Source organism: Lactuca saligna, chromosome 9, assembly GCF_052625555.1.
Source record: "Lactuca saligna cultivar CGN05327 chromosome 9, ASM5262555v1, whole genome shotgun sequence".
NCBI classification, from domain to species: domain Eukaryota; kingdom Viridiplantae; phylum Streptophyta; class Magnoliopsida; order Asterales; family Asteraceae; genus Lactuca; species Lactuca saligna.
The window spans coordinates 194,782,346-194,796,420 of NC_136425.1; the positions used below are offsets into that span (position 1 = coordinate 194,782,346).

The 14,075-nt window shown below is 37.1% G+C and overlaps 1 protein-coding gene across 1 annotated transcript; it reads right to left on the bottom strand.

The window, feature by feature from the left end:
• Window positions 1-5,488, bottom strand: LOC145017672 (syntaxin-43-like). The gene is made up of 7 exons (XM_078975663.1): window positions 4,940-5,488; window positions 3,634-3,910; window positions 2,384-2,473; window positions 1,514-1,597; window positions 1,153-1,296; window positions 563-643; window positions 1-462 (listed from the first exon to the last, which is right to left on the bottom strand). The coding sequence occupies exons 1-7, from the start codon at window positions 5,125-5,127 to the stop codon at window positions 355-357; spliced, it is 972 nt and encodes a 323-aa protein (XP_078831789.1). The 5' UTR covers window positions 5,128-5,488; the 3' UTR covers window positions 1-354.
• Window positions 5,489-14,075: the final 8,587 nt, after the last annotated feature.

A 14,075-nucleotide genomic window follows, 5' to 3' on the forward strand; every position in this document is an offset into this window, starting at 1 on the left:
TTTTCTTCAAACAGATAAACCATTACTATAAACTTGTAATAATATCCTCTTCTTTTATATTTGAAGAATAAATCGATACAAAAAAAAAATGAAAATGAAAATGAAAATCTAGTAGGTTAATCCCAAAACTTAGGCAAATTACACTATAAAAATCATCTATACACCCAGCCTTCCCCCGCCCTTGTGAAAAGTACATAGAAGTAGAACAACACATACCGTCTTTTATGGGAATTCCCAAAACTAGCCTTTCGTCTAAGTCTCACATAGTCACATGAGGATGGTTGGGGGGAGGGTCATAACAGTAACTCTGTAAGCCAAATACTTTGAGAGACATATTATATGAGAATTAAGAGTTCAGAAAAGAATCTCTTTAAGGATTAAGAGAACCAACATAACAAAACACATGATCACTAGTACTGTCGCACACATTATCATCCCCCCTCTTTTCTGACTTCTTTCCGCCTACAAATTCATCGGAAAGATAATTACATATATTTTTTATGTATATAAAAATATATATATATGGAATATTAGATATAAAAAAAATATATATATATAGAACCTTTTGCAGCTGCTTAAGGCCTTCATCCACAGACGCTGCAACATTTTGAATATTGTGGTCTATCCTATCAACAATAGTTCCCTATTTTCACAATATAAAATCATCAATTATTTAAGCCCTATTTAGGACATGACACAACAGCATGTACTGTGTTTGGCATGCATTAAGACCGATGTCAATAGGACAAAATTTACAATTTTTTTTTTACTACCCCATAAAAAGGTAGAACAACTTGTTCTTGGTAAAAAGACAAAAATGCCCTCCTAATCCTCATCATCAAAAATAGCCATAGAAAGCTTGTCTAGTCAAATTCAGTCCCGTGTGATACACGGGACAATACTAGACAAGCTTTCTATGGATATTTTTTTATGATGAGGATTAGGAGGGCATTTTGGTCTTTTTACCAAGAACAAGTTGTTCTGCCTTTTTCTGGGGTAGTAAAAAAAAGTTGTAAATTTTGTCCTATTGACATCAGTCTTAATGCATGGCATGCATGCCAAACACAGTACAACCTGTTTGTGTTTGTGTCTTGTAGACTATGTAAGAAACGGGGTGTTAGAGGGCAAATTTGTAAAAAGCATGCTGCTGACCTGGTCGATGACAAGGACAGAAAGATCCTTCATGATCTGAGCGAGCTCGTTTACTGATTCCACAACCTGTTGAATCTCTTTCTCCCTTTCCACTGTGAAAGCCTCACTTTTCTTCAACTTTGCCATTTGATGTTCATTGAAACCCTAAACAAACATCATTTTAACCTCTTTCAAATAAATAAGGACAAATTTTGTAAAAAAATTACGACTTAATTGGTCATTTCCCTCACTTTCTCTATTAACTCATTAATTATATTCAGTCAAGTAATAACATAAAGGAACTGGAATTATAAATTTATAACCATATAAACACACCATAAATAATTATTGAGTAAATAAAAGAAAACAAATATATATGTACCACGTCATCAAACTCATCATCATCATCATCTCTTCTAGAATGCTTTCCATTTAAATTCATTTCTAGATCAACCCCATCTGGACCCTACAACAACACAAAGTAACACCTATCAACAAATAGTTTCTCAAGCATAAAAAGAATAGTGTTACTTTGATCAAATTTATGTGATTACACATTATATACTTTTTCTGACCATTTAAAAAAAAACATTTCGGTTTTAGAAAAGGTCTGAACTTTTTTTTTTTTTTTTGAGTAAATTACATTTTCGGTCCATGGCTTTGTTCAAAAATTTTCAGTTTTTGTCCCAAATATTTTCTTTTGCAAATTTGGTGCCTATTTTCAATCATTGTAATAATTTTAGTCCCAATAGGCACCAAAATTGCAAAGGGAAAGTGGGAAACTACTAAAATTACACCTTTTGAACAAACTCAGGAACCAGAATCATCATGACAATTGAAAATAGACACTAAAATTGCAAAAGAAAACTATTTGGTACCAAAACTACAAAGTTTGAACAAACTCAGGGACCAAAAATGTAATTTACTCTTATCTATTTTTTAAATGACTATTGTAATACTTCAGTTGCTAAATTGATAAAATTGTAAAATTACATTGTGTTTTTCTGTATTTTTCCTTGATATCAAAATCGGGTAACCAGAAGAAAAAAAAAACGGTTTTTTGAACAATCGGAAAAAGTATAAATATAATCAGTATAAAAAATAGTTAATTGGCTGAAAATTAAAGATAGAAGCTATTACTGAAAAGTTATAGAGGAGAACAATAATATAAACCATATGAATTTAATCAGATGATTCAAATATTTTTTTATAAAGTAATACTAAATTTATATAAATTTAAGAGTGGAGAGACCTCTTTTTGCTGTTGAAGGCGCTTTAAATAAGTAGATTGCTTTTTCCGGAGTTCCATTGAAAGACTCTGAAGATCAGTTGCAAGAGAACGCTGCCAAAAAAAATAATTTAGATGTAAAAGTGTATTTTAGGAAAATAAAGTTGTGATTCATTTAAAATTGTGGATATTTTTTAAAAATGATATGTGTTGTTATAATATTACATTCATAAAAATTGGTTATATTGTAATTTTCATTCCATTCCATGATGGAATGAAAATTAACAAAATGGAAGGAATCACATTCCTTCTAGAATGTTACATTCCATAGTATTTTTTTTTTTTTTTTTAATTTCAATGGAATCAACATTCCTTGATTCCATTATGCCAAATGTACAATGGTTTAAATAAATAAACTCAGGCACATTTCTTCAGAAACAAAAGAATCTATGATGAATACTGAATACACATAACTTGTTTTATATTTTTCTTTTTCAACCAAAATCAGTATAAAAAGCTGGATTCTGACACAATTTTTATAATGATTTTTTATTCAGATTTAGTGGACAAAAAAGATATTATGTTGTGAGCAAAACTCCAAAGAGAACATTGAAGAAAAAGAGATAATTGGAAGACCTAACTGCAAATAAATACACACAAATATTATAAATCTTCAGGCTAAATGCAAGAAATCTCAATGTACTTCTATATATTAGTGATTTATAGCATCCTACTTTCATTTCTTTCTATTATATCATTGTACTTTTAATATTTCTTTTCTTATTATAGCAACAACAATTTCTTTGTATTTGGATGACATTACTATGAATTATGATTGGGAAAATTCATTAAAGTACAATTCTGTAATAGAAAGAAATGGAAGTAGAACACTACAATAAAATACAAGACAAATTACAGAAAACTCATTATATTTTGGGCAATTTGTGGTTTAACCACTTATACTTTACTTTTTTGCCAATCAAACCATTAAAGTTTCAACCATTTTTCCAATTTAACCATTTTAACCTGATATTAACTTGCAAAATAACCAGTTTCATATAAATGTCTACAACTTTTATTAACTGATTGGAAAAAAAATAAAAATGGAGTATTATTAGTGATTAAACCACTAAACTAGCAAAAATATTATGTTGTTTTTTTCCTTTATAATTTAACCATAACCAAATAAATGAAAGTGCATTGCTATTTCCTACATCTAAGCCTAAATTTCAAGCAATCACATGACAAATCTAAAGATGGGATTATAATGATACCTGCACATTTTTCCTAATATTTGAATCCTCAGAAGTCCCACCAGCAGATAATCTCTTTAATCTTTTTTCTGATTTTTTTAAAAGATCAGTAATCTCATGTGTAAGAGCCTCAATCTTGTGTTGATCTTCTTTTCCATCACCAAATGATGGCATCAAAGCCTTAGCATGTGCCTTTGCTAATTCTCCCATTTTAGCCCTTGCTCTTTGCACATTTGCTGTTATTTCATCAGATACATCAACCCAAGCAGGAGGAAGCCCCACAGTTAATGCACCTGCCCTGCAAAATCATAATAATCAATCTGTGTTTTTTATATTTTTACTTTTAAAACCACACAACACATTTTCATTAACTTCTATATTTTGAAACCCTTCAACAAATTCAAATGTAAAAACTTTAATAACCCTCAAAACACCATGACTCATAGGAGCCTAACTTCTCTTATCCTTGCACTTGGATTACATTGACATCTAAGGGGTTGTTTCTTTTTTATATTTGTTTTATTTGGAAATTGGAACGTAGGGGTAAAATGGTCATTTAGTTTCATTCAAACAGTTTACTCGATCTAGAAAAGAACCAGACCTTATGTATATGACACTTTATCTAGATACCCATTCAATCAATTTTCGCATACAGAACTTAATGCGGAAAAAAAAAAAAAGAAAAAAAAAGAAACAACCCCTAAGAGGGTTTTGCATAACCAAGAATGTTGTTTAATCCATGAAGTTGTCCAAGATTCACAACTTCTTTCACAGCACTTCCTTAATATCTTGTCAATAAATGGGCATGCAACATAAGGAAGCTTAAACTTTCTTCTTCATCCCATGTCAGATCCTGCATCTTAACCTAACTCAGCATGCACAAATCTAAATGAGCATGCAATACAGCATTGATATCTAGAATGATCTCTGTCAGTTGGTGCAAACAGCTTTGATACTCATGGAAACATTAATGCTTTTCTCGAAGAAATCTTCCATTCTTTCACCTTGATTGAAACACTGGTTTTTCTCATGAATACCCGAAAGATGGGTATTTTCTCAGGAGAATAACCAAGTTTATGATATACTAAACCTCATATCAACCAGATCAGAAGCGTATTTTCAAACACAGCGAGCTAGAATTACTACTGTTAAGCAGACACATTTTTCTGTAGATAATTATGTACAGAAATGCAATGAGATCGTACAGAACCTATTTGATGTTAAAACCTAATGAACCGATCAACAAACAGATAGTTTGAATTTGAAATGGAGTTTCATATTTCATAAACACAGGAAAAAAAATAGATGAAAGATAGAGGAAACATACGAAGAAGTCCCGGGATCCTCGGTACTAAGAGGAGCATAAGAACTATTTTGTTTAAGCAAGCCGGCGTTGGTTAACTCAATCACCGCACCACCACGGGAGCTAGAAGAAGCTAATGAAGACGGAGCCCTAACGCTCTTCAATGCATCTCTATACTTCTTAAACAGAAACGTTCTGTTCCTTGTCGCCATTGAAGAAAAAACTCTCCCAACACAAAAATTGAAAAACAATAAGTGGATACCAAATGTATTCAGAAAACCAATACAATTTACAGATCGGAATCTATAACAATACAAGGCTGAATTATCTTGATTGGAGATCTGGGGTGAGCAGTTTGTGAGGATCTCTCTAATCTAATTCAATTGCTTATGTGCAGAGATTGAATCGAAACAATTATCGATAGTTAGCTGATCATTGGAGAAATCTGGAGATCGAGGGGAGTTAATAGTCATGAATTGCTGAAGAAATCGACCCAATTTCCCCTTTGTGATGCTTCTTCTTCTTCTTTTCCCCCTCAATTACTCTCAACCCCCATCGATTATGAGTTAGATGTCAGGTGCAGCCCCTTTTAGTTTTACAACTATAAATATGACTCTTAATATCACAAAATTCATAAATGCCTGAAATTAAGAGAAGTTTGTGTTAGAAATTGGACGTACAAAAAATTGAAAGTAATGATTCTACTATCAAATTAAAGTATTTTGATGGTAGAAACTGATAAAAAAAATTGATTTCGAACATAAAGAATGGAAGGATGTAATGTTCTTGTCGTACTATAATTCTAACAAAAAATGAATTACTAATGTGACGTACTATAATTCTAATAAAAAATGAATTACTAACCTATACAGCTGAAAACTAGCTAAACTATTACAAGGGAGTTTCCAAACTGTCACAAAACTGTTATAAACGATCATTAAAATCAGGTTCAAGATTAGGATAAAAAAATCGGGTCAATTTCGATCTCAGTCAGGGGCTCTGCCCTTTAGACCCTTCTACCAGGGACATTGCCCCCAGACTCTCGTAGGTTTAGGGACTTCATCCCTAAATGATAATGTATTTTGAATCTTGAACAAACTCAAACAAATGTGCACTTTGCATTACTCATATTTGTTCAATGTTTATCAAATTTGTATTTGTTCAACAAATAAATCCATTACACTTAAATAACATTGATAATATAATTCCCCAATGGTTTGTACTTATAAAACGCAATTATAACCATTATACTAACTTGTTTTTGGAAAAAAAAAAAAAAAAAACGTAATTGGAAGCACCGTAAAGCATCCTTCGAAGTTGATCATGTTCCGTTTACATCAATCACTTATTGAACTTTGGTAAATATTTAGGCAAAACTTTAAATGCTTATAGGTCCAAGATTATAGAAAATAATTTGGAAAATAACACATTAGCCCAAGAATGTTTAGGATTTGTCGAATTAGTCCTAAAAGTTTTTTGGTGCTTTTATAGGGGCATAAAGTTGATTTTGTCAAATCCAAAAAGTCATTTTGAACATTCTGAAGGGGCAACTCGGTTAACCCTTTTCCACATAGACACTTGTTGGTCTCTTTTTTCTTAACCTATATTGACTTTCAAAAGGCTAAAATTTTCTTATCCACGTATACACACCAACAAAGAACAATATTGCAACAAAATGGTGTTCAATTATAACGCTATTAACAATGATGAAAGCTTTACTCAGAGAGGATTCTCATCTGCCATGGTTGTCCATCAAAAGTAAGCAAAATTTAAATTTATCTCCCCCCGACTTGACGCTTTCAGTTACGTACTAAAGAGTCAAAATTGAATGAAATTGCAGCTACGTAGTCAACATATCATAAAACCTAACGTCACTGCTATGTGCATGAGTGACCGTGTTCAATCCGTTGAAACAGTTCATCAACTCCAACAAGGTTGTCAGAGCAAAAATTTTAGGATTGAGAGGAGCCGGACATCTAGGGATTTTGATCGCGAATGCGATGGACCACCATGCAAAAAATGATAACCTTTTCTGTAACAATTGGTTAAAATACTTTAGAATTAGTTGGTCAAGCCACTGCGAACCCGTCTACATTAGGACCTATCATTTGATTGTTCTAAGATATTATATGCAATTGAAGCTATGTCAAAATTGGTCAAAGTTGTCAGTCATTAGCAACATAAAACAATTCACAAAATCAGTACTAATTAATGCTCTAAAAATAATTTTTTTATGCATTGACTATATACTTAGGATTAATTTATGATTAAATTAGATAGATTATAATCTCAGGACTCCGTGGATATAAAGAATGTTAAAAATGGAGGTCATATGCAAAAGTTACGTTCATTTTAAGAAACCAAATCAGTATAATACTGACTTTCTTAATAAACGAAAACTGAATCGATCCGTTGAGGTACTTGCACATCTCATATGGAAATTTTGTGAATGTTTTTGAACTTATTTATAGGGATAGTATTTGATTTCATAATCACATTATTTTTAACCCAAAATACCCTGCAGTTATTTGATTACATGATATGTTAGAACAACATGCTAATACTAGGCTAGAGATCTTCAGAAAATGCATGATAAAATTGTCTGATTACATGATGCCTGCTAGCCTAGGGTTTTCCTTATATGAGATTGACATCATTACTGTAGTTGCTTGTGTATGCATCACGGTTGTATATAATTAAGATCTTATACCCTGAGAATGTTTGAGGAAATGTTCATCTAGTTATTAGAAGCGTGTGATCATTTGGGGTTAGCTAGTAAAGGAGTACTAGTTAGAAAGGTCTGGTTGTCATCAAATCGATCGTTGGAAAGTAAGAAGGATTGGGAATTCTCAAATTTCCATGTATTGTGAAGACTTAGTTGAATCTAAGTGGGGGAGAATCGACCTGGAATGCAGAAGCAAGATCGGTTTTGAAAATAGGATAAGTTTCGCATCGTTGTCAGGAAGGAAGACAACCCAAGTGACTGTTTGGTTTGAGGGTTGTGTGGGTTGGGAGTTCGGTAAGGCTCCCCAACTTGTGAGTCGCGTCTTCTTGATGCTTGATAGCATAATTTAGGGAAGTTAGGTTGGGTTTCTAGCCATGAATTAAGTTTAGTTGTGTGATAGGTCGAGTGCGTGTTCGACTGGTATGGAAAGTGTTGTAAGACTGTGGGGGTAGCCATAGCATTCACTAGAGATCAGGTAGTATGGAAAGTGTTGTAAGACTGCGGGGGTAGCCGTAACATTCACTAGCGATCAGGTGGTATGGAAAGTGTTGTAAGATTGCGGGGGTAACCGTAGTATTCACTAGCAGCAGATAGTGTGAGAAGTGTTGTAAGTCTGTGGGTGTAGCCGTAGCATTCACAAGGTTGGCAGATAGTATGAGAAGTGTTGTAACTCTGTGGGTGTAGTCGTAGCATTCACCAGGTTAGTAGATAGTGCTAGAGTGATGTAAGTCTGTGGGTGTAGCTGCAACATTCACTAGGTTGGTAGATAGCATGAGCATGTTATTAGGACACGGAAGGGACAGTAGTACCCACTAGTTCGAGTGTAGCAGTGAGGATATGAAAATCCACGGATTGGTTTATGGGTTTCCTCAGAGGGATTAGACCTGGTTAAGCTAGTGATAAGACTATAGGAACATCACTACAGTTATGAGACCAAGGAAGCAATGGATCGCATAAGGTTGCTTGTGATGTAAGGATACCATGGGTCATGTAGCAATCACTTTTAGCCGTGGATTTAGTAATGATGGGATTCGACGCATGGATCCGATCGGTGGGATCAAGAGGTTGTTAGAGTTGTAGTGACATGATAACTAGTGGCAACTAGTTCCAGGGAAGGATTTCGTGCGGAAGTCGGGTGAGGCAACTATGTGGGAGTCCTTTAGCTCCGCGACCGGGCCAGAACCCGGTATGTCATATGATTGGTGAGAGAATTGAGACCAGGGAGGTATTGGTAGATTTTGGAAAAACAATCATGTGGCAGCATACTGCTTGAGGCTGATCAGTGTTCAAACAGTTTCTGTGTTTAGGGTGGTATTGACGAATTGGGCCTTCAGGTGTATGAGAAGTATCTAGATGTTGGAACCCTAGATATCAAGAGTTGAATAGTTAGATGAGAGACAACTGGACTGGGCTTAACAATAATGATTTGGTAGGAGAGGTCTGTCAGGGAGCAAGACCATCTCGAGACTTCAGGTTTTGGATCTAGTAAATGTGATCATATTGCAAGGGATTCGTTTATTTTCAAGTTTTAGAACCCTGCAAGGGTTGGTTACGGTTTCCTTGGAAAGGCTGGGGTATGCTTGTAGTTATGGCCAAGTAGCTCCTGTTGTCTGGCGTGTAGAGAATGGTAAGAAGCGATTTTGAGGACGAAATCAAATTTAAGTGGTGGAGAGTTGTAACATTCTGTTAAAATAGAATAATCAAATAATAAACCTGAAACCCTGAGAAGTGATTTTTATTATTATCTTATATTATTCTAGTCGAAAAATCAAATAATAATTAATGAGGTGTTGGTTTCGGGGTGCCAAATGATATATTTTTCATTTTCGAAGGTTAAAGAGCAAATATCAGACTTTTTTTGAGAAGGATTCTTAAATCCATAGTAGAAATGGTAATTTATGGATCTTAATTGAGAATAATTTGTAGAAGAGGGGTTATTTTGTAAATGTTAGACTTATATTGAAAAGAATTATGGGAGCAAGGGTTTATTGGGTAAATTAAGGATTTGTTTTGAAAGAAAAGGGAGGAGGAGGGACCATTTCCATCAATATGGATCATAGTTTGTATGGAACGGGTATATAATTGTTCCATTGCCCATAAACCCTAACCCTAGCAAGTGCAGCCCCCATCTCCTTCACCCTCCGTCCTCAACTCCGGCGCCGCTACCTTCTTTCTGTCGAGTCGCACACCACCTCGGTTGGGGTCCCAAGCCACCGGAGCAACCAGATCTAGCTCACCCCTAACATCGGGGAAATGAAGTTGCGAGCAATGTTGCCACCGTTCGTTTGTTTGACTGCCTTCCAGACTTCACCGCCAACCCTTCCCATTATCGCCAACAAAGCTTGTTGTCGTTTCTGCACTGCCAACGTGAGACAACCAGGAAGACCGATGGTGCAAGGGATTGCTTATGACGCTGTTGTTCGGACATGGAAGCCCTCGCTGCCAGCTGTTACTCCGCCACCATAGCGAAACTGCCACTGTCAGAGACCATGAGGCGAGAATTGAACTCGATGTTGTCGTTATCTGTCGACCGACCGCCATTGCTGCCCGCCTCATTATGTCACCATAGTCGCCTTACGCCGCCAGGTGGGTGGCTAGAGTATATTCTGGAATTGGATGTGGGTGTGTGTGTTTTGTGTGGCTAGAAAACCAAGGCTGCCACCGTGTACCACCACCCGCTACCACAAGGGTGGTTGTGTGTGTGAGTGTATGCTTATATTAGTGTATGTGTGTGTTATTGAATTGTAAATTGTAACTGGTGCTCGAATAATAATAGAAAACTATAACCACTACCGTGAGGTGGTGGTTGTCGCCTCTTGCCGCCACCTGCCGCCAGGTTGGGTAGCGGTGTGCTTAGTTGTGCTTGGATTGCTTGGACTTGTTTAGACTAGAGACCCTAACCACCACCGTGAGGTGGTGACTACCGTCGTGAGCCGCCATTGACCACCACTACCCGAGGTGGTAGTGAGTGGTACCCGACTAGCAAAACCTTAATTAACCTGTTGAAACCCTAATGGGACTAAGGAACCTTAAATGATCAAAAGACCTAGCCACTGGGCCTATTGGGCTAATATGGGGTTGGAAACCCTAATTAGGGTTTAGAAAACCCTAATATTGGATTTATGGCCCTTGGACTTATCGGGATCCACATTTAGGTCATTGGAATGGGAGTTGTGTGTAAAACACAATCACTCCATATGATTTATTTAGAAGAGTGATGGACTTAACGGATTAAGTCCTTAATGGGTTAAGTGAGAAACACTTAACCCTAGTTGTCATTTTATGTGAAACCCTAATTTTGGGAATTTGATTGGGACCCGCACTTGAATCATTCACTAAACTTAATATATTAATTAATAATCATTTACAATCAACCTAAAGCAATATTGGACTTGATGGATTAAGTCCTTAATGGTTTAAGTAGGAACACTTAACCCTAATCATCATTTCATGTAAGAAACCCTAATTTTTAATTGGGCCTTGAGTTGGGCCTTTCTATTGGGCTTCGGTAATTGAGTTATTAATGGGCCATCCAAGAACAAGTAAATGGACTAGAATAATTTAACGGGCTTTAGGGTAAGGCCCATATGAGCGTGTAACGTCCCAAAATACGACCCAAAAATTTTCGTTTAAATAATACTAAATCCATAACATCAAATGTCATAAAATAAAAATCATATGTCAATATCTCAAAACCATAACGAAGTGTTATGATAAAACTGTATCAAAACTGTGTCAAGTCATATTTAAGAAAACTGAACTAACTCCCAAGATAAAAACTAAAGTTGCGGTGTGTGCGATGCCATCATCCCGAGCTCTTCCCTTTACTTGCGGAAGTACTTGAAACCAAAACTGAAACTGTTCGCACGAAGCTTAATGAGCTCCCCCAAACTACCACATACCATACAAACAGATAAACACATATTGGGCCTTGCCCACTGCATCAGACTGAAGTCCGGAAACTGCATCGGACCGAAATCCGGAACTAACCAGGGCCTTCCCTCTGCATCGGACCGAAGTCCGAAACTGATTGGGACCTTGTCCCCTGCATCGAACCGAAGTTCAGAACTAATTGCATCAGATCGAAATCCGGAACTGGCTGAGACCTTGTCCCCTGCATCGGACCGAAGTCCGGAAACTGACTGAGCATAACATATCATAGCGTAAACATATCAACTAGCATAAAACACATATATTGCATACTGAATCAGACCAAAGGCCGGAACACATAACATAAAGACATGCTTGAATCACAAAGACATCAAGCACACTGAACTACTGCATCAGACCAAAGTCCGAAACTACTACTATCTAGACGGGCCGACATTGCGGCCGTAGACCTGTTCCTACTGGAAGGAAAACTCACCTCATAACGCTAGCTGCTGAGATGCTAACTCTAACGCAGACTGGTTGCTGCTTCGGAACTGTCTGGCTACAATCCCCACAAAACACTAGGTCAGGTACTGATAACTGAACTGAGGGTATAAAAACCATTTTACCCCTGATTAAAGTCAAAGTCTCTAGTTAAGGTCAACAACCCATGTTGACCTTAACTCGCCGAGTATCCTGAGACTTCTTCCCACTCGCCGAGTCACCGGGGTGACTCGCCGAGTTCTTACGATTTACGATTGAACCCTTAAGACCACTTTCCGAGTTATCTTTTAACAACACAATGCATATACATGCATTCATCACTTGGGGAAAACTCATCCGACTCGCTGAGTTGTTCTTCAACTCATCAAGTTTATGGCAATCTTCATCGGACTCGCCGAGTTGATCATCCAACTCGTCGAGTCTGCGACTATCTTCTTAGGACTCGCCAAGTTCATGTTGTCCTCATTTTCAACAGACTTGATTTGAGCTATGCAGCGGCTTCAAATCACAGATCCAAGCTTCTACGACATTCTTATCACGTAAAGTTGCAAACTTTACGTGCATTCATGGCTATAAAGGCTCTAAATGCTTATTTTAAGTTCTTTAAGGAGCTTCATGCTCAAAAGGGACCTCAATTATGACCAAGACTGCAACTTTATGCTTCTAGAATCCAAGGAGAGTCCAGATCTGGAGTTATAACTTCAGATCTAGCCCATAGCTCAAGTCATTAACTTAACATTCCATAAAAGAAACCCTAGAACTCAACCAATAGAGGAGATCTACAAGGAAATGGCGATTTGGGTACCTCTAGAAGATAATAACTGAGATAAGTGTTGATTCCCACACTCCACTTGCTCCAATCCCTTTCTCCTCCAAGCCTTCTCCCTCCAAAGATCCTCTTTTCAAGCTTCAACACACAAAGGGCATACACACACGGATTAAGGTCTCACAAGAGCTCTCTAGAACTGTAAGGCGTCCCAAAGGGGGTTGAGGCTCGTTTAAATAGGGTGTAAAACCCCGAGAATTAGGGTTTCATTTTCCAGGACCTACTCGTCGAGTCCCAATATGGACTCGTCGAGTAGGTCACTTACCACGCGATCCCACCCTGTTGCTACTCGACGAGTAGGGTGACAAACTCATCGAGTAGGCCTTAACCAAGAAATCTTATTTAAACCATACCTGAGAATCGGGGCATTACAGAGGGTTTGGGCCTAATTTGGAAAGTTGGGCCGTAGATGGGCCATACTTTAGGCCTTGATGATTATATGATATTGGGCCATTGGAAATGCCAAATGTTTGGATTGGACTAAGTAGTTGGGCCTTTAATTATGACCATGTAAAAGTTTGTGCATAATTTTGGAAAATTGGGCCATATGTTGGGCTTTGACCCATACTTGACTTTTAGGCCTTTGGAGTGTGAGTTGGACCTTGGGCTTGGAACCTAATTATTAATTGGGTGTTGTTTGAGGCAGTTCAGGAATCTGTCAACCAGCAACTGGAGTTTCATCCGCGAGACTTCAGCAGTGTCAGATGAGTTATCCGCACTATATCAACAGGGTGTAAGACACCAAGGCCGAGCCTTTATGGATTGTATCCGATTATGGCATGATATGTTTATTAATTACATCCTGGTAGTTAGGATGAGGATATGCTTATGCGTAGTGACCTGGTTAGGTCAGTGTCCTGGTTATAGGATGATGCTATGTTAGTGACCGGTTAGATCTGTATCTCGGTTATTGGGATGCTGCAATGATTAGTGATTTGTTCTATTGGTTTGACTGTTATATGATATGAGCTAGCGCATGATATTTATGTGCACATGTTTGTTTGATTGGGGGTTAGGTTGAGGCGGACCTGGTTTGTGTTGTAGGCCAACATACCAGGTAAGCGGTCCGGATAGGCTGTAGACCCTGTGAGGCGGTCCAGTCATGCCAAAGGCTCAGGAGCGGTCCAGATAGGCTGTAGGCCCTACGAGGCAGTCCAGTCAGGCTGAAGGCTCATTATGCATGTTGTTATGTGTTTGTTATATGATATGGTTATATTTGTATGACGTTGGTATTT

Coding starts and splice junctions, on each gene's coding strand:
- LOC145017672 (XM_078975663.1), bottom strand. CDS start 5,127: ATGGCGACAAGGAACAGAACGTTTCTGTTTAAGAAGTATAGAGATGCA. Junction 1,297..1,513: donor ATGATGAGTTTGATGACGTG/GTACATATATAT, acceptor ATGTTTGTTTAG/GGTTTCAATGAACATCAAAT. Junction 463..562: donor GCCTTAAGCAGCTGCAAAAG/GTTCTATATATA, acceptor ATGAATTTGTAG/GCGGAAAGAAGTCAGAAAAG.